Source organism: Aulonocara sp. 'chitande type north' Nkhata Bay, linkage group LG12 (assembly GCF_057382095.1).
Source record: "Aulonocara sp. 'chitande type north' Nkhata Bay isolate Kocher_YH1m ecotype deep benthic linkage group LG12, A_spYH_male_GT1.1, whole genome shotgun sequence".
NCBI classification, from domain to species: domain Eukaryota; kingdom Metazoa; phylum Chordata; class Actinopteri; order Cichliformes; family Cichlidae; genus Aulonocara; species Aulonocara sp. 'chitande type north' Nkhata Bay.
The window spans coordinates 21,598,284-21,618,784 of record NC_141355.1 but is presented as its reverse complement, the minus strand read 5'-3'; the positions used below and the strand labels follow the sequence as shown (position 1 = coordinate 21,618,784).

General features: G+C 40.9%; 2 protein-coding genes across 3 annotated transcripts in view; both read right to left on the bottom strand.

Annotated features, from left to right (window-relative positions):
* LOC147317402 (coronin-1C-A) overlaps positions 1–218 on the bottom strand; it is a 39,539-nt gene extending 39,321 nt beyond the window's left edge. Inside the window, exon 1 of the mRNA XM_086314295.1 lies at positions 168–218. The gene's annotated coding sequence lies outside the window, so the exon portion shown is untranslated. The remainder of the gene's footprint in view (positions 1–167) is intronic.
* A 2,072-nt stretch (positions 219–2,290) lies between these two features.
* The window catches only part of ssh1a (slingshot protein phosphatase 1a), a 20,151-nt gene continuing 1,940 nt past the window's right edge, over positions 2,291–20,501 (bottom strand). The window contains exons 2-15 of one of the 2 annotated variants that reach the window (XM_086314279.1): positions 20,089–20,126; positions 12,972–13,072; positions 10,874–10,938; positions 10,262–10,383; positions 9,810–9,878; positions 9,560–9,625; positions 9,085–9,279; positions 8,883–8,976; positions 7,823–7,951; positions 7,550–7,596; positions 7,287–7,433; positions 5,790–5,990; positions 5,029–5,701; positions 2,291–4,919 (exon numbers count right to left, since the gene is read on the bottom strand). In XM_086314279.1, the coding sequence (XP_086170405.1) occupies positions 3,813–4,919; positions 5,029–5,701; positions 5,790–5,990; positions 7,287–7,433; positions 7,550–7,596; positions 7,823–7,951; positions 8,883–8,976; positions 9,085–9,279; positions 9,560–9,625; positions 9,810–9,878; positions 10,262–10,383; positions 10,874–10,938; positions 12,972–13,072; positions 20,089–20,126 (3,054 nt within the window). In that variant the 3' untranslated portion in view covers positions 2,291–3,812. Of the gene's footprint in view, positions 4,920–5,028; positions 5,702–5,789; positions 5,991–7,286; positions 7,434–7,549; positions 7,597–7,822; positions 7,952–8,882; positions 8,977–9,084; positions 9,280–9,559; positions 9,626–9,809; positions 9,879–10,261; positions 10,384–10,873; positions 10,939–12,971; positions 13,073–15,188; positions 15,892–20,088; positions 20,127–20,501 lie in introns of those variants that run through there. The other variant, XM_086314280.1, reaches the window with a different exon arrangement.

Below are 20,501 nucleotides of genomic sequence, written 5' to 3'. Positions count from 1 at the left end.
TATTTTACTCACTTCAACCCACTTGGAGGGTGATTACGTTTGCTAACTGTGTTAAAGTCCAACCAATTGAGGCTGTAGATTAAACGTGTAATGCTGTTGGGTTTTTAAACAATTTCCTTTTAGATTTAATTCCAAATCCTTGCATGTATTTTTCTTTAATTGTTTACCTTTTGTCCGTGTCTTCTGTGTTTCCTCGCGTCTTCCTCTGTTTGTCGTGTCTTAATTATGGCAGCTTCCCCTTTTAATTTGGTGATTGCTTTTCCTTGTGCGCTTATTTCCTCCTGCTTTCGAATACATTTCTTGAGTTTGGTTTAGTTTAGTTTTATTCCCCTCCTTCTGCTAGATAAAAAAAAAGTTGATTCGTGTTTTTATTTGTGTTAACATTTTTTATAATTTAAATAAATTAAAAAAAATATGTATGTGTGTGTGTGTGTGTGTGTGTGTGTGGGGGGGGGGGGGGGGGGGGGGATCTGAACTTCCTCGGACTCTTACCCAAGTGTTACGAGCTTAGCATTTTTTTACACCTCTGTCCAGCAGTTAAGAAAAGCAGGGTTGTTGTTTTTTTATGTTGTGTCTGGGATAAACCGTGAGCATTTGTATGCCCAGGGGAGTGGGATATTATCTGAAAACAGCTCTGGCCATTTCTTTTGTTTGCGCTTGGTTACTGGAGTAACGTCCCAAACAGGATGTGTCCTCAGATAATAAAACAAAAGTGGAGGTGCTGCAGCCAAGAATTCATCGGCAGACGAAGGGGAAGAGGGGCCCGTCCACACCCACCGGCCGCTTACTGAAAGCTACTGTGCCGACAGACAGGCAGCCAGTGTTCTTATAAGCCGGTGTGTTTGAGTTTATAAAGGTCACTTTGAATCTAATCTCTAAAAAACAACAACAATCTGTTACTAGTTTAGCGCGATGTTTAACTCGAAGCAGGCTTCTTTTTTTTTTTAGCAGATTAATGCGCCTGTTTACAACTGTTTAACAGGTTACATCAGGGGACTAGTCATTCATTTCACATCCGTTGACAAACTAGTCCAAGTAGAAATGGGTTTTATTCACACACATACATACACACACACGATATAAAACTGCAGCTTAGCCACCTCACTTCCTCATCACACGCTATTCTGTGCACAAGAGCAGCATTCATACACACGGTCACGCAGGCCTGCAGAAACAGGAGTCTGTAAGTTAACTCATGCACTGATGTCATGCAAACACTGACGGGAAGCCAGATGTTATATAACCTGGCTGTTAGAAAATATTTCCTCTGCCAAAGCGTACAGATGAGGGCACAATCATGATGTAATGTCAGGGCGCACACTCCATCACAGTGGATTCGTGTATTTCGTTATTATGTCTGAATATCTGTGCCGGACAGTTCGAACATTCATGAAGATTATTCTAGCTGTTTGTGTTCACCAAAACATTTCAAAGACTAAAACCTTTTATTTATTACAAGTTCAAAAACTTATTTTTCCATTTGCCATCCATCCACATTGTTTGTAATTTGAACATGGAAAAAAAAATAGAGATACTGACTGGGCACGACAGAGAAAAAATGAGTTGTAAAAATGCAAGGAAACGGAAATAATCGCAAAACAATAAAATACAAAAGAAAAAAAAAACATTTTGGTTTTTAAATGCAAAAGATCGTGGAATAAAAACTTATTCCACAGGTACGTGTTGTTTTGAATCTGTAAATTAAGTTGGATTAAGTTACCCAGTCAGGGTTACCATAGCTGATAATCATGTATATTATGGCTCAAAATGTTATATTTTTCCTCCAAGGAACCACTTTGCTGTATTGTTTTGAAAGTGGTCTTGAGAACAACTTGGTGAAAAAATGATTTTCAATTGTATTTTTGGCAGTTTATTACTAGCAGCTTGTCACAAAAACAGCAAATTTGTTCCCACTTTAGTTGAATCTATGAAAAATGTCAGACACATAGACAAGTCTTTTCACACAAAGACGACTTGGTATGATAAGAAAGGTGTTCATACCAAGTATTAACTTTAAAGCTGGTTAGAATTATTCAAACTCCATTTTTGCTTTATAGACTGTATTTCCATGTGTGTTATTTTGTATTGTTGTTGTATGTTATTTTTCCATTTACTTTATCTTCATGAACCAGTTCTTAACTGTTGGGGGCTCAGTTTTGAGACGACTGTGATTCCTGTCGGTCCCCTCTGGCATTTGACCCCGAATTGCAACATTTGGATCTTTTACGAAATCCTGAGTAACTCTTCAGTTTTGAAAGAATTATGCTCAGAGAGGGAAGAGCAAAAGCAATTATGTAAAAGAAATGTTTATTTCCATAATTAACACATACAGTACAGTATCTTTACCAACATAAAAAGTGCAATATGCATTCAAACTACAGCAATGTACAGTACAAAAATTACTGCATACTTAAATATAAAAAGAAAATGGTTACCAAACCATGAAGTAACCTACTGTGATCGCTGTCACGTCAGTGTGACAAAAGCTTCAGAACTCATTAATGATATGAGTGTAAAAGCTTAACAGCTATGAGCCCGGTGACTCCAACGAGTCTCTTTTGTTTCTCCCAAAAGGTGCAAAACAGATGTGACAGCATTTAAATATGTACGTGATTGACGTTATGATTCACATGTTTTATACAGCTTCAACGGCATTTCCTATTTAAGACAGCCAAAATTAAAAAACTTAAAAAAACAAAAAAAACAAAAACACTTTGGTCTTTCACATTGGAAAAAAAAAAAAAAAAGTAAAAAAATGTTGTGAGCTAAAAATGTTGGCAACCCTTAAATAATTTTAAGGTAAAGAATGTTGTAATGTTTTCTGTTGTTTTGTCAAGAATGTTCAGCTAACTTTAGCTGTCATAAATCCCCAGTTTCTGTCACGCTTTATGATTTTCAGCCATGTAGTGTGACTCCACACTCCGCTCTCCAAGAACAGTGAACATTGTAGGGAATGATGAGGTCAATAACATTACTCCAATGTTATTTTGGAAGATAGCTTGTTGTGTACCAGTATTCACTCAATAAAAAAGCAGTGCAAAGGAACAACAAACTCAGAAATGTTTCTGTTTGTTGAGAACAGTGAGCGTGCCTCTGGCAAAAAGTTACCTCTCCTCTCTACTCTCATCCCATTCACTCACTCAGGGACTAACACATAGTAAATGCATTAAAATGGATTTAAAAACCAAACTGATTTCCTCACTTTAACTAGACATCAGCAACTGAACTGACTTGAACTCTTGGTTGGCGTTCATGTGAGCAAAAGCTCCATGAACACAACATGAGGTAACCATTAATTTTACAACCCGCTAGCATCTTAAACATAAACCGTGTGGTAAACAACTATGTTTATTCAACAGTTTGCTTTATGTGAAGCTCTTTGAGGGAATCAAGTTCATCAATGTAGGCTACCACTTTGTACCCGACAGATAAAAATAAGATAAGTGCCAGTGGACACCAAATTAAAGGTTACAGATCACCGTACCGTCTCGTTCTGCGGACGAACACACAGCTCTGTGCCTCTGGTCTCGTAGGTAAGGCACTTGTTTGTCCATAAATCAAACAACTTAGAGGTGAACTGATGGCTTTACACACTTCTCAGATACAGCAATATGACTTTCATCACTGTGAACAGCAGTTTGAGAAACAATGTGGCAAAGGAGAGCATACACTCCTTATAACAACAGTTGGCTTTCTTTTTATTTTCTCAGACTCGACCCTTTCCCGTTTCCAGAATCTGTACAACCTTCTTCAGCCCCGCAGGGTGACAGAAGAGGGGATGAGTGGACCGTATACAGCCTCCACTTGATTTGTCAGCTTCTAGGTTCACCTGGTCGTGCCCTCTCTGGAGTGTGCAAGTCCTTGCGGGGCCGGGATAGCGCAGAGGTGGTCGGGGAGTCCCAGTCCAAGCTGGGGTCTGGCTCTGGCGACAGTGAGAGGAGCAGGAGTGTTCCTGCATCTGAGGAGCAGACTGAACACAGGTCCTCGGAGGACAGGTTGAGGCTGCCCAACTTGGCCAGCGAGTTGGACCGCTTCAGCCTCGAGGGCACAGTAAGGCCTGCTAGCCGCATGCGGGTCTCGATCTCCTGTGCCCTCTGGCGTACGAGGCCAGGCTTCCCCCTCACGCTCCTCAGGCTGTCACTGCTGGAGCTGCGTGTCAAGGTGGAGCCGTGAGGCGAGGAGGTGGGTGTAAGCAGCCCAGACCCCACCACCCCCAACAAGGCTTCATTGGTCAGTGGCACGACCAGTGGCTCTAACCGCACTTGGCATGGCGTTGAAGATTTAGCGAAGTCGCTGGAGAACTCCTCGTCCTCCTCAGTGTGAAAGGGACTCTTTTGGGACATTTGGCATCCGTGCAAAGGCTTCAGAGAGTTCAGGCTTTCCTGAGATAAACCCGCAAGTCTCTCTAGTCTCTCTGCACGGCGGCGGACCAACCCAGATTGTCGCAGCTGTAAAAGGGTCTCCTGTTGTTGGCCAAGGTAGCAAGCCACTGCAGGCTTGTCGTCCTCAGAATCGATTTTCATCAGCTCAGGGAGAGCCTCTGAGGCACTAGCAGACTGACTCTCATCAAGCTCAGTCTTTACTTCAGAGAACTCCCCATTATGCTCAGGCTCTACTAACTGCAGTGATTCTCCAAGCCGTTCCTCTCTTTCAAGTGGAGCCTTGGTTGGGGAGGCAGCACAGTTGGCACAGTCACACAGAGGCCCACAGGGGCACCGCAGTCCCACTGAGGATCTGAGGCCTTCAGATGAGGTATGGGACTGTAGGAATGAAGCACTTGGGACTTCGGGAGGAGTCAGGTTAAGGCAACGCTTAGAAGCCAAGTTTGGAGAATCTCGTTTCAGATAAGACTTGGTCTGATCACACCAAGGCAGTGGCGTAGAAGCATCGGCTGGAAGAAGGATGGAGGAAGCTTTTTTCTAAATAAAGACGGCGCAGAAAAACAAATGCAACAATCAACAGTTATTTATGCAAATATTTAGCATTTTCAGTCTGAAATATGGGCTAAACTTCAATTTTCAAACTTACATTGTAGTTGCATGGAGTGCTGAAATGGTTGTTATTGTTGGAATTTTCATTGAGACTTGCCAGGTCCATCCCATTACCCTCTACTTCGACATCTTGCGTTTCACCACCGCCTTCATCATCTGGCTGCATTAATACCTCCATCTCTGCCTCCTCCTTTTGCACGTCCTCCTCCTCCTCCTCCTCCACTGTGCTGAATTCCAGCCTCAGACGCAGCTCCTCAAGGGGCTCCGGACCGCGACTGCAGGTCTGGGCCGCAGTCCCCTCTGCCGTCGGCCCAAAGTGGGGGAGCGGCAAGCCCTCACGGCCATCAAAGGCCTCGTCATCCAGCAGAGCATCCCTTTCCACATCCTCAATTTCTATAAAGACCTTCTCCATGCCGAGAAGGGGAGGGCCGCGCACAGGTGTTGATGGTTCACTGTCCAGCGCAGAGTCAGAGAGACGGCGGAAGTAATAGTTGTTGTAGGCTGGGTCGTTCTCCAGGGGAACAGTCCTGCATGGGGAGGGGCACGCTGCACCTTTATCAGATAGTGCTTCCTCACAGCAGGGAGACATTCCTGGATCTGGAGTCAGGATGCCTCCCTCCTCTCCTCTGCAGCACTGAGCCATTCCCTGCTGTCCCTCGGCCATCTCACAGTCTCCGTCTGGATGCCAGAGCTTGTTGTGCCGTTGTTTACTGAAAACAGAGAGAGACCAAACACAAGTTTAAAAAAGCTTAAAGAGTTCACCTACAATTTATGCATAGATCAATCGAGGGATTATACCTGGCATCCAAGATGCCTTCGTATTCTGCCAGCTGTCTCATGAAAGCTGGGTTGGGTCGCGTGATGCTCCTCTTTTGCTTGACAAAGTTATAAGCTTTCTCTAGCGACCAGCCGTACTCCTTCATGGCATAAGCGATGACGGTGGAGGCAGACCGACTGACACCCATCTTGCAGTGAACGAGACACTTGGAGCGGTTCTTTCTGTGGGAAGGAATACATGCACATTTTTATAAAACACACATAAACATCAATTAGCAATGAAAATAACCAAATAAACTACAAACTTTCCTGTTCCACATTTGCCTTCGTCTCATCTGAAAAACTGTTGAGGTTGGATAGTAGATTAAAAACAAGAGGGGCATCTGAGGACTAATTTTCTTAATAAGTAAACCAGACTCATTCTATTACTCGATTCAGCTGTTTTGTGAAAGGGATGATCAAAGTAAACCAGAAAATGCTGAAACGGTTTTACACTTATTAAGCAATATTTTGGAACACACACGTGATAAAATAATCATGTGAGGTTTGTTTTCTCAATTGTTTACTTTGTTCTCTCCTTGCTGCTCCTTCTCTCACTCCCAAAATCTCTCTTTTTCCACTTGTGGCCTCAGCTTATGGACTTGAGCACCTCCCCAACACTTAAACTGGTGGATCCCTTTATTTCCCCACTGTGTGAACTTTATCAAAGCAAATTTTGTGTTAATCAGCACTTCAAGAACCTGCCTGGCTGGTTCAAGTGTTGTCAGAAAATATGATCCCTAAAGCAGGAAGTTAAGCTGGAATTCTGTTTTTCTGCTACATAACAGATTGTGAACTAAACCTGTTCAACTTCTTTTTAACACAAATATCTAAACATTCAATCACATGGGAACACCTCAATGGCTTTTAGTCATTTAGACACGGTCATGACAACCTGCTGAAGTTTAAACTGAGCATCAGAATTGGGGAGAAAGGCAGTTTAAGTGAACGTGGCATGGTTGTTTGTGCCAGACAGGCTTGTGGTGGTGGTGCAATAGTATGAAGGATATTTGCTACCAGCCGAACACTAAACTCCACAGCCTACCTGAGTATTACATAAAACAGTGGGGCCATCTTATGACAGCTGCTTCCAGCAGGATAATCCAAGAGAGCACCTTTGGGCTGTGGTGGAACAGGGGATTCGCATCATCTGCTGCGTGCTGCTATCATGTCAATATGGACCAAAATCTCTGAGGAATGTTTCCTTGTTGAATTTACGGCATAAAGAATTTTAGGCAGTTCTGACTGCAAAAGGGGGTCTGACCTAGTATTAGCAAGGTGTGCCTAATGAATGAGTAAGTGTATGTACTACAACCTTGAAGTTACCAAGTGGGGTCATTTATGACCTCAGCTGTATATTTATATGTACTAATGTGTTACTTCACTAAAATACTAGCTTTGTTGACAGTAAGTCTCTAGTGATGATGACATACAGATAGTTATAACATCGACATGTTTTCTGTTCCACTCAGGACTCACTTTGCTTTAACAATGAAGTTATATGTGTCGTTCCAGTGAGCAAGCAGGTCGGTGGCCTCTTCATCGTAGACGCGTATGTTGTGATAACTGAATGTGCCTGGAAAGAAGTTGTCTATTTCTCGGGTTACATTGAGTATATAGGCCACCCTGGGGAGGAAAGATAACATGAACTCATCAACAGCATTCTTTCTTGCTCAAATCATAATGAAAATATGTTTTTTTATGTGGATATCTGAGCTTCTCTATTATCTAAAATAAATCACCCTGACTCTTGCAGCTCCTCCAAATTAGATGCATTCCATTCAGAGCCCTAAAAAACAAAATGAGAGAAAATAATGTTTAGACTGGGTATATTTTCAAATCTTCGGGAGACTGTTCTTTCTCCAAAACAATGATTTTAAAGGCAAGATTACTTTAACACTAATGTTCCTTTGGGGTAGAACAGAAAAGGAATCATTTTATCTCAGCTACTCGCAGGAAACAACAGATGTAGCAAATGTTTCTGTCAATGTAAGAGACAGCATTAGTTTTCCCACCAGGTAGACATGGTCAAAGATGAGGGTGGCTTTGTCCATCTGACCCAGGATCAACAGCATCTCATTATCAATGAACTCTTTGTATTCCTTAAGGTTGCAGTTCATGTGTTGCTCCAACTCTGTACGGATCTGAACAAAAAAAACAACAAAAAAAACAACACAGCATGACTTATGTGTGAAGGGCAATAAACACACATTTAAGTGATCTCTTTTAACAAGTTAGTCCATTGATTTTTATTTCATCAAGTGACCTACCAAAACAAAGGACAGGGGCTATTCAAAAATCTTTTATCTTGCAAGCTAGACAGTCAAAAATTGACATTAAGAAATGGCAGTTAAAGCAATAACATGGAGGTATTGACAACATCTTAAAGACTATTAATACTTTCAGATACAACTGCCCATCTGCTGGGTGAAACCTAAGCAGAATATTGACCTTCATATAACTGCAAAGGAGCTGCAGGAAGGTTTAGCTGACACAAGTGGCACTGCACCTCTCCACTCTGCAGCATTGATGCAGAAACAGGATCTACATCTAAAAAGGAAATCCTACCTGCAACCTCATCACAGAAGACTAAAGCATTGCGCTTGGGTAAGCCCAATTCACTGTATCCGTTTCTTGATGAAGAGACTACAGTGACCAAATTTAAGTAAAAAACAAATCCAATCTAGAGCTCAACAAGCACAAAGTGTATGGAGTGGCATTCAGAGTTTCCTAAACAGAAACTCTGCAGGGAGACTTTATGCTATATGGTAAAAAGTGAATAAAATCCTAAATCAAGAATAGAAAAGATAAATGGTGTAAAGAGGGGTTAGTAACAACTAACTTGGTAGGATAGCCAAATGCTATAATTTAAGTTAATGAGAAAAAAGTAGGATGCATGTTTAGGTGTTTGCTTAGTAGTTCTTTTCACTTCCAAAGCAAGAAATTTGCACAGGCGTGCCCAAGTATTTCCATAAATAATGATAAATCTTTAAAGAATAAAATTTAAAGGAAGCCTTTCAAAACTAAACCACATGAAATGGAAAGTAAATGACTTTTTTTTTTTTTTTTTTAAACCTGTTTGGAGGTGACGTTCTCAAGGTCCTGGCACGTCATGATGCTTCTGAGTTTTGCTTTAATAAGGCACTCTGTCCTCTCTCTCTCTGAAGGCCTGCAAAAGATGATGTCTCATGAAACTCTCAGCACTTGTTAAAGACAGCTGCTCCAAAAGAATCTGAACCCATTTCAACAAAATTTAAGTTGGACCGTGTTTACTGACTTGTCGACAAACATGGTGGGTGAGTCTGGTCGTGTGGTCTCCAAGTCCTTCATGGCGTTCCACTCGTTGATGCAGCTCTGGTCTGAAGCAATGCAGCTCTCATAGTAGCCCATCCAGGTAAGAGCCATTCCTCCAGGGAAATAGTTATACCTGCGTGAAACCTCGCATGCTTTGTGCAGAACCTGCAGGGCTGACCTAGATGGTTGTTGAATAGGAAAATAAAGAATTGATAGTTTGATTCTCTTTAATGATGAAAAAAATAATAATAAAATAAAATCACATGATTGTGTTGTTTACAGTTTGGCCTTGTGCACTTTTGTGCACATATGTCTTTATGCCAGTAGGTGGCATATTGAGCACTGCCTCAGCCTGCACCATTGCAGCAGTCTGTCTATTAGGGGATTTATTGTTGTGTGCCATGAAAGTCAACTGTAGCAGCCAGCCACTGTGACTCCAGGGGTTGATCATTACTCACCACATAGCCTGCACTGACACGGGTTTGAAGACATGAGTCCGACCTGCCGTGTTCACAGTAAAACCCCTGAGGAGCAAATAAAACAGATGGTTACTATGTGTTCATCTAAAGTGTCAGGGATGGATGCAAAAAAAAAAAAAAAAAAAAAAAAAAAAGCAGCACGATAATGCTCCAGCTGTGGCCTCTGTCCTTAAAACAAGGGTCATAAAGAAAGAATTTAAAAAAAAAAAAAAAAAAAAACCAAACTCACCCATCTCCATCCAAGTGGATCTTTGTATCGCTCCACAGAGGTAGCACCATGCCTATCGAGCAGCTTTTACTGGAAAAGTAGAATAAAAAAGGCAAAAAGGGGGAATGAAAGAACAATGTTTACATGGACTTTTAATTCAGTTGTTACAAGAAATTTGTATTTTGTTTAAAACTACTAGCTTCACAGGTAACTCCATACCTCCAACAGAGAAATGGTAACATTTAAATGTCAACTGTTTTAAGGTACAAAGGTTTGAGCTTGTGTGTGGCTAGAAACAAGGACATATTTTAAGCTTCAGTCAGAGTGGTGCAGGTGAGTGCTATCTACATTCACAAGTACATATTGTATAAAGTATTTCATCTGTCTTGTTCAGAATAAACACAAAGTCAATAAAAATATCAAATCTTTAATGGAGCTTAGCCTTTAAGAATATTAAACTCTACATATTTTACCAGTCTTTGTTGGTGAAGTCGATTCCCAGAAGGATGTTCTCCTCTGTGTCTTGTCGCCCACTGGTGTACACCACCACCATGTACCGCACACGATCTGACCATGCACTCTCCAGCCGTACCGCCTGCACAAGACACAAACAGTGGAATTCAAAGTGTTTCATCCAGGTTATAAAATTTCAAAACACTAATTTAAGTATTTATATAATAATTAAAATGTAAACATTGTGTTAACTGCCTTCACACAGGCAGAAAAGCTAATGCACAGGAGAAGCAAGAAAATTCTGGTAAACTGCTTTTCTGTCCAACAAAGTGTCGCACGCTTGATGCAACAGGGTAGCTGAGTGCTCAGGATGTGTGCGGGCACATAGGTGGTAAACATAAAGTGGGTAACACATACACCCCTATGCTATGGAAACATGTTGTAATGCTCTCCTGAGTATGTTCAAACCTGCCCTTGTGAGCTAATAATTACAGTGAGCAAATAAGCATCTGATTACACAATAAAATGCATTCTGGAGGGTTTGTTAGTCACTGGTCTCACTGTGTGTGTGTGTGTGTGTGTGTGTGCATATTTCCATCTAGATGTATGAACAGATTTAAGCTGTCTCTTACCAGTTTGATTCTGTCCTCTGATCGAAGAATGTTTATCATCACCTGCAGGTGTTGAGGTAAGTCACCTGTTGAGGTGGTGACAGTTATTATAAATTTTCATCAGCATACACACATTTGTAGTTTGAAAACAATAAGGAGAATTAAGGAGAATAAAAAGCAAGCACAGTGGCTTATTAAATGCACTGCTGCAGGATACTGAAGGTAAGTGAAATTAGGCTGCTCCCTAGTGTTGAACATCAAGGCCAAAACTAATACCTGCTCCTGGAAAAACGAACAGATCACCTGCTCAGTGATTCTTATCAGCTGACAAAACGTGAACTGACAATGAAATTGCATGCACAAATTTATCTAACCACAACAACTCAAGAACTTGTCTTGGCTCCTTTTATATCACTGAGTGATCTATCTGCCAAGACATGTCAGTGGAGCTGGATAATAAAACAGGGCGTGAACCAGCAGTTGATAGAGAGCCAGCTATTTTGAAATATGTCACAACAGGTCAGGAGAAACAAACTGACATCCTGACTGGTTTAACTTACAGATACTGGCATGAGACAAGGTAAAAGACTCTTTCTGGCAGTGTCATGTCATTTCTCTGCTCTGATTTTTGGGCCAGGCTTAAACTATATACATTATATTTAAAACCTACAAATAAAAAAAAAGAGGAGGATCAACACTATATTGAAGGTATTCTAAAGCTCCTCCACCAAGTTATTGCTTTCAGTACTAAAACATTACTCTGAATTTATTTGACAGACCCTGTTTATGCTTTGGGTTCCTTCTTCATAGCTGTTAGAAATAAATCCTCAGAAAACTATTCACATGCTGTGGATCAAAGTCAAGTGAGTTCCTAACACTAACAGCTGCAAGTTACCAGTCATACTCAACACATAAATGCATTGTTTTGTTAGTCTCGTTTAAACTAGTTCAACTTAAAGTCTTCACTTAAACCACTGAGCCTGGAGAGAAGTTAACAACAACAACCAAACAGCTCACTCATATGTAAAGTCAAACACGTCACAGCCACATAAATATTGACTCCCAGATTGCAGAGCATTGTATTTTTAATGTCATGGTTATTTCCACAAAACTGGTTGATGAGACCAAAATATTTTATTCCCACAGAGCAGTTATTCTTCTCATGCACGTTTTGCATGAATCCCTCTCACTGTTCTGCACTTTTCGTTTCTTAAAGGCCAGAGTTACTGGGAAATTACACAAGTATTTCCATAGTAAAATGTGTTTGAGGACAAAGTAGGACCTTCAAATATGTGGGTTACCTGACAAAGTGGCTGGCAGCATAGACCAAGCTGCCAGCCGCAGCCAGCACTTGCCAAGTGACTTGGCAGTGCTTCAACTGTTGGCTAGTGTTAAAGACCCATAATGTCATTGGACTGACTCGTAAGCCTTATGTCTTTAAAGCTATAATTGTGTCTTTCAAAAGTGATTAAAGATACATGCAAGTTCAGTTCAACTTGTAACGAAACCTCTGACTTTAATCAATAGAAAATCAATTACAGATAAATCACTAGTTTAAGTTCAAACAGGCCTCACAGGAGTGTAACCATAAATGAGAGACTTAAAACAATTTGTATAATGGTTCTATTTCTACAATATCCAAATTCCAGTATTCTATTGCAATATAATGGTATTGTGGCATTAATTTACACAAAGAACCACAAACTCGGTTTCACATAAAAAATTAAACTTGAATAATTTTGTTTATCTTGCTTGAGCTAAAATGATGAAAAACTACCAAACAAAGTCACAAAAGGGAACTCTGAGTACAACTGTTTATAGTTACTAGGTAAAGTTAACACAAGCAAAGTAGTTCAAATGATAAGGCCCTCCTTTAATCGTCAGCAGAAGTTTTGTCCACAGTGCTAACATACGCTGGATTTAAGCACTAATCTGCCTAAGCTACACGTCTGGAACATGCTTATCAACGAGGCAGCCTCCATTCTCCACACCTCAGCCGCAAACATCTGCTGCAGTGTTAGGAAGTTTACCAGCTAACCTGGATGAGAAGTCTAATGAAGAGATTCACAAGCTCATGAGTTCAGTTTGGGTGAATGACGTGGGTATTGTAGTGTCTCACCTGCATGTTTGTGATGAGGATGTGCTTTCTGGCCCTGGTGACTGCTTCCCTGCTGCAGAAAGAGAGCAGCACCCTTCACCATGAAGAAGCTCTCACTCAGGCTGCAAACAAATGAGAGGAAAGTCAGGGGTTACACATCTTTAGAAAAGACACACTGTGTGTAAACCACAACTCAGCAGAGCAACAGCTCAGGTTGCTCTTTGGAAAACTCAACCAAACAGTGGGACACGAGACAAATGAATTTTTATTTTATTTTATTTTTTTTAACAACAGGATGCTTCTGTTCAGTTGGAAACATCCAACGAGATGACAATAAATCCTGGTTGTCTGCTGAGGGCGAATTACCTCAACAGCTGAGTGGAAAAGCCCAGCTGCCATGTTACAGGCCCAGACGTCAGGTCTGCAGCCGCCATGAATCAAGCTTTGATCCTGAATGCTTATCTGTCTTTTTTCTGCTGCACTCAGATTTAACCTGTCAGGACTCCACTGTCTTGGTATAATGCAGCACAGGCCCAAATAACTGACCAAACTGCAGCTGTTTGCGGCGCTTAACCTCCACAAAGACCGAAAAGCAGCAATTACTACGTCACACCTGCTTGTAAAAATCCATGAGTTTTTCAGGTTAGGCTTAAGACGTGTCAACAGACGACACAAGTATGAAGGCGCAAAAATAAATAAATAAGTGAGGTGTTTCCTCCGGGCTGAATTCAATCATTCCATTTCACTGAAAAACAATGTCAACGCATTCATAAATCTACAGTACCTGGCAGCTGCGTGGAACACACGCATCACATATTCTGTGTGTGCACTCTGGCAAACCAGGACATCTTTGAAAAAACAAAATCCTAACATGTACTAAAGAAGTGCCTGCCTGCAAATACGGTCGTCAGGAAATCACGGTTTTCAAGTTGTGTGAGCTTAGAAAGCAACACTGGCATCAGTTTATGATTATGAAAGAAAAGAAAAAATATTTTGCTTCTCAAGTTTGCAGAAGTTTAATGAAAAGAATTGAGATGAAATCACACTTCCAGGGGAAACTGCCGATTACTGCAGTGGCTCCTAAGGTTGCCTCAGAGGAAAAACTCAAATATGAATTATTATCATAAATGTCCTCATCTGAATTAAATCAACTACTGCACATTTTTATATCCAGCTCTGGAATTCCTCTCCCAAACAGCCCTCTCTGATCATACTTTCACAACCCACATACACAAGAGCAAGCCTGGCTCAAAACAGATGATTTTGTGGGAACAAAGGATTTCGTTTTGTACACCTCACAATAAACTCCGGCCGCCCCCAGCAGCACAGCAAAAAAGTTTCAGTGACAAAGTATGGGGGCGGACACCTCTCAACAAGAGCTTTTTGTCTCACTTTGGAGGATTTTTGTTTCACTGTGTTCTCTGCTTGGGATTTATTACGCTGTCAGGAAGGTCTGTCAGGGAACGACTATATGTGCCAAAAGTGGCAATACCAAGAGCAAGAGCAGAGCAACAGCCCCATTATTGCTCAGCAATTTGCACAAAAGTTGTAATCCAACTGTAAGTTCACTGATCTTAACCTGTGATACTAGATAACTTCTAGCAAAAAAACCAAAAACCAAAAGTGCACTCTGGTGAAATTTGAGAATCTGTGAAACTTGTCCTCGTGTAAAATCAAGAGCTGTCCCGCAGCTTCACGATCACACTCAGACATCCTAATTGAACCTACTGTCTCTTACCCTGCAGCACCCTGCTATCAGCTTCTCCACAAACACTATGGCTAAAAATACATCTGGTATCAAAGCAAAACAAAAACAACAAATGACTATGAAAGAAAAGCTCGCCAGATAGCCAAAATGATTCAGCTAGAATGTGGAGTGCTGTACCCATACCTTATTTACATCATAGTGAAAAGATCACAGTGAAAAAGTCACAAGAGCACAGCTACTAACAGAATGATGGTGAATCCAAGATTTTGGAATCGCATAACTCCTTTTAACTGATGTTCATTATCTCATATCAGCAGGAAAAGTCCTAAAACCAACTTAGTCTGTTGACCTGAAAAGACACCATGGCATCTGTTAGAATAGAATCCAGCCAATCTTCAACAACTTATACTGACAGATTTTATTAAAAGTTAGAATATACCAAGTTGTTTAAAAATCTAACCACTATCATATCAGTGAAGGATTTCATTCTTAGCTGTTTAAATCCCATTTAGAAGTTAAACTTAACTTACATGCGGTTTATCTCACTCTGGGTCAACACTGCATTCTTCACAAAATAAGGTAGCATCTTCATCATGGCCTCCTCAATGGCTTCTACAACCAGATACATCCTGTTAACCCGAACCAGACACACGCGTCTCCTGCACGAGGTAACCCCTCTTGGTCAGCCTCCAGAAACAGCGAAGGAGCAAAGCAAGAGAAGAATGGTGGCTACAGCACTCTTGAGTGACAGACTGACTGACAGCCTGTACTCATCTGCGCTGCTCAGTAGAGAAGTGCCGCCTGTTCAGATGCCACTCCCTCCGTTTCACCTCCTCCTCCTCCCTCATGTGAGCGTCTCTTTGTGCAAGTCAGCCTTCTTCCTGCAGGGACATAGTGCAGCCTCCACCCGTTGCCTCAGGCTCACACAGCCAGTCTCCCTCGTCTCCCAGTCTGTCCTGTCTCTATCACACACTTTTGCAGTGTTACACTGAGCTCTGTTACGATTAAGATATTCCAGTATCACTCAAAGTGCAGATCTCCAGTATGAAATCTGTGTCAGCTGAGAATGACAAAGTTAAAGAGAGGTGGTTTCTTCCTTAGCTAATGCAGAACATTTATCTCCAGGATGTTGTGTTGCTAAAAACATGTCTGCAAAACGACGGAAAAGCAGGGGAAAAGCAAAACCACTTGAAAGACAAAAAAGCAGACTGAGGAATTTTGGCTTGAAACTCCCTAATGGGATGTCTCCATGCCACATTATAGGTCAACAGAATCCAAGGTAGTTCCTCCAGGCTGCTTGACACATGGGCCAAGCATGGCTGGATAGGACAGTAAGAACTGGCAACGTCCCAAAACTCCTAAATCTCATTATACGCAGGCTTATAAGGGAGGGATTATCTTGGCTCTTTCCTTAAAGTGGCCAGTGCTGGTTCTCACTCATTCACATGAACCACAAACAAACAACATTGTGTTATATTGTTGGAGATTACAAGAGGTGAAAACAAGCATATCTTCTATGTCTAATATGTCAGCAAGGACTATTGCTTTTAAATGCAGGTAAAGAAGGAAAATATGGAACTGAAATTAAATACAATGAGGCCATTATAGTTCACAACAATTGGTGAAACGTGCAGCCACATGGTAGCCTAGGCTATAACTTTCCTTTGCACTTTCTCTTTCTCACCAAGCATTTAACCCCCCACACATTTACAATGAAGCGGCACTACTGTGTTAATCTGAGAAGATTGGCTAACAGACACTAACAATAGCTCTGCGACACGGATAACAAGATAGCCCTCCTTTTCTCCTCAACAATGGGACATCGTCTGTAACACCCGTGGTTACTAGCAGGTGCCGTACTCTACAAACTGCTCTGTGGCAGTCCAGGTGAAACCCTAAACAGCTTGATGTGCCAGGTGCAGGAAACAGAAGCGTAGACCTGAACATAGGAACTTATTCTGCATTTAAGGTCAAGCTTTAGAAGCAACAGGTAGGAATAAAGGCATGTCATTTAATTAAGGTGTAGGCTGTTCCTGTAAAAGTGTCCAGGTGGACCTGAATGGGGCCAAGCAGGACCAGATGTCTGCTAAAGCACTGCTCTGAGTCACCAGGTGAGCTGCTATGTTAGAAAGGTACTCTGGACTAGACTGAGCACTCACAAAGAGGCTACACAGAGGCTGTAACCAGGCGGGTTTATCCACGGTCTTAGAGTGTTTTGCACACAGCAGCACAATAAGGGGAAAAAAGCCTCCTCTCGGGGCTGTCAGTTGCATAATGCTGGCATTTTTCTCACTGACACCACTGAAAGCAGTAAAGAGAGGGAGGGGCCAGACATGGAGGAACAGACCTCAAGTATCTGTGGAGTTTTGAAGGACCTGAACAGGAAACAAATAACGTCATCGTGTTACAGAGAAAAATAGACCCGGATCTGGTGATTCTACTGTAGTTTGTTCTGCCAAAAAAAAAAAAAAAAAAAAGAGTAAAAGTATTTACTTTCTGGACAATAAAAGTACAAGTATAATAGTGCCTGTGGACAACCTCATCTACCAGTCCTTCATCTCACTATCTGTGCTGTGCTTTCTTTCTCTAACGCACACATTAACACACATTTTTGTCCGATTCTGTGTCTTGCCCACCTCTGCTGTGTACAAGGTGGTAAAATGAAATCATTCCTTGGTTTAGCGCCATAGACACCTGCATGATGTTTATGTTGGCCCAAATCAACCCCTCCAATTCGTCATCATTATCGAGGTGGGCCAGGAACAGCGAGCACAAATACTCCCAGTTGGCAGATGCACAGCTGTCAATTAACAGATGCAACTACATATCTACCACAGAAGATAAGCAGTGCCTGTCAAGTAAAAGACAACTTATTACACCTTACTATAAACATGAATTTACTGGCATTTTAACCACAGAATGTTATCTTACAGACTCCTCAAAAAATGAAAGAAATCTTGAGGCATGCCAGCACTCGCATCACACATAGATCATTCCCTCACACATGCATTGCTTGGGGACACAGCACAGAAGATTGCATAACTCCAAAAGAAACGAAGCTCTTAAAATGATGAATGTGCACACATCATCCAAAGTGAATAATAAGAAATCAGGGAATCAAGTTTATGAGAACAAAGAACTTTCAACAGGAGAAAAGAGAAATCTGTCAATATTAGTGACACACAAAGACCGGCTTTCTCTGTTTCACCGTCTTGACAAGTTTATTTTGTACATGGGACTAAGCTGTTACAAAAGTTATTGTATTGATTTGTTGTGAAATAAAAAGTCTGCCTGTACTTTGAGATTCAGTTTGGCAGAGTTCATTTTTCAAAATACAGCGGTTACAGTCATTGCATTTAATGTTTTAAACCTTCACATCTTGCACAGTTATTGGAAGAAAACTTTTTTTAAAAATTGCTTCATGTTTTCTCTGTCAAAAATATTTACACATCTACATCAACATAAACTCAAAGAGCCTAAAACAGTGCATTTGCATTAATGTTACAAAAAGAATAAAATAACACACGATAAAGGGACAATTACTCTATTTTGAAAAAACACACCTCTTTCTCTCTCTCAAGCTGCCCCAGGGACTCAGAAGAAACTTTTGGAAGAAAACTGAGTTTATTACTGAACACAGCTGAGTCATAGAACTTGTAATGCATAAATCCCTTATCCAAAGATAACAAACCAAACATATTCAGCTTGGGAGTATTCACAAATTTGAATGCTCAAAACACAAGTTACTAGAGCCAAGTGGTTTCTTGAAATCATTGACTGTTCTAAAAATGCACTCTTGTTCTTGTTATAAGATCAGGAACACAAAGGGAAACCCACTTCAGACTGAAAAGAACAGATTACAACAATTATGGCTGCTGTACATTATAGTCATGTCAGATTTCTCATATTCCTACATAATATAAACACATAATATATATGATGCATTATTAGATACACCTGACATAGTTACTATGACCTGTAAAAGTTTAAACTGAGCATCAAAATGGAAAGAAAGCAGGCTGGTCAGAGTATTTCAGAAACTGCTGATCTACTGGGATTTTCCCACGCAGCCATCTTTAGGGTTTACCAGTGAGCGACAGCTGTCTGAGCAAAAATTCCTTGTTTATGCCAGAGTAGAATGGCAAGTCTGCTTTGATACAACAGAAAAGAAGAGCAACTAAAAAAAAGCGCTTGCTGCAACCAAAGTATGTAGAAGAACATCTCCAAATGCACAACACGTTGAACGTTGAAGCAGATAAGCAACAGCAGCAGACGACTACACCAGATGCCATTTCTGGCAGCTAAGAACAGGAAACTGAATCTACAGGCTCACCAAAATTAGACCTCAATTTTGGTAGTGCAATCTTTAAGCACTTTGGTCTCCTTAGTCCACTGAGCATTGTTTAAATGCCACAGCCTACCTGAGTATGGATGCTGACCATGTCCATCCCTTTGTGACCACACTGTTCCCATCTTCTGATGGCTGCTTACATCAGAATAACACACCATGTCATGAAGCTCAAAAAGTCTCAAACTGGTTTCTTTAAAATGACAATGAGTTCACCGTGCTCAAATGGCTTACAGTGTCACTAGATCTTAATCCAACTGAGCACCTTTGAGATGTGGTGGAACAGGAAATTCACGTCATGACTGTGCCAACAAATCATCATCAACTGTGTGATGATACCAGCGTGGACCAAAGTCTCTGAGGAATGTTTTCAGCACCTTGCTGAATCTGTGCCACGTAGAATTAAGACAGTTCTCCAACCTGGTACTGGCAACTAACAAAGTGGCTACTGAGTGTACCTGACACATCCATCCGAACAGACTAGAGAGTCAGTAAGCATTTTTTTTCTTTTATCTACACTCATTAAACACTGCTTAATAATTTGCTTGCAGTCAAATACTTTTAAAAAAAAATGCTGATATTGTGTGTTTTTAATAAGTAAAAAGATCAAATCCTAAATGTTAAGTTTTTTTTTTTTTTTTCCAATCTATGCCACACACACACACACACACACACACACACACGGTCTGTTAAACAGCAAAAAAGAAAAGCTGTGGGAACGCCAAGTGACTCAGATAATGGCGCGCAGTCCAAGAACACGTTGATCGGTCTAAGTGCTGATAAATAAACAGACATAATTGTCAACATATTACATGATAGACTACTAGGAACAGCATGTTTTTTTTGTTTGGGTTTTTGTTTTTTTACAGTTGGCTTTTAAGAACTGTAGACTTTAATCAGACACACACCCACACGCTTTTTATGACCCTGACAATCAGGTGTGCTCATTCACCGATAGCGCCTTGTTTGCCAATATTCCAGGTTTTACTAAATGACTCAAAGGCAGATGCAGACAGTCAGTTGATAACACCTGTGTGGTACCATATCACAGAAAGCTTAAGCTAAATTTGAAGTAAACTTACCTCAGATTTACTCGCCGTTCATCTTCACTCCCAAAATCCTGCAACAGATAACAGAAAAGATTTATACCATACTGAAATCATTTCAACTGCACTGTTACTGCTATAGCAGAACTATAGTCTTGTCTGTATTTTACTAAGCACAAACTCTGATAAATGTATGCAAAAAATCAAGCAGCAATGGAGGTGCTATACATTCAGCATCTACACTTTGGAAGATGAACATACAGAGATACTAAATTTTGATATAAAGCATACTTTCTAGGGTTACCACCACTACAGCTACTCATGTGATCAAATGATCTGTAAGAAAGCTGTACAACTTCAAACACCTATTCTTAACCGTATCAACAATGGCTCACCACAGCAGGATTGTAGGGATGCTAGGGTAGAGTTTGATTGAAAACATGACTCTG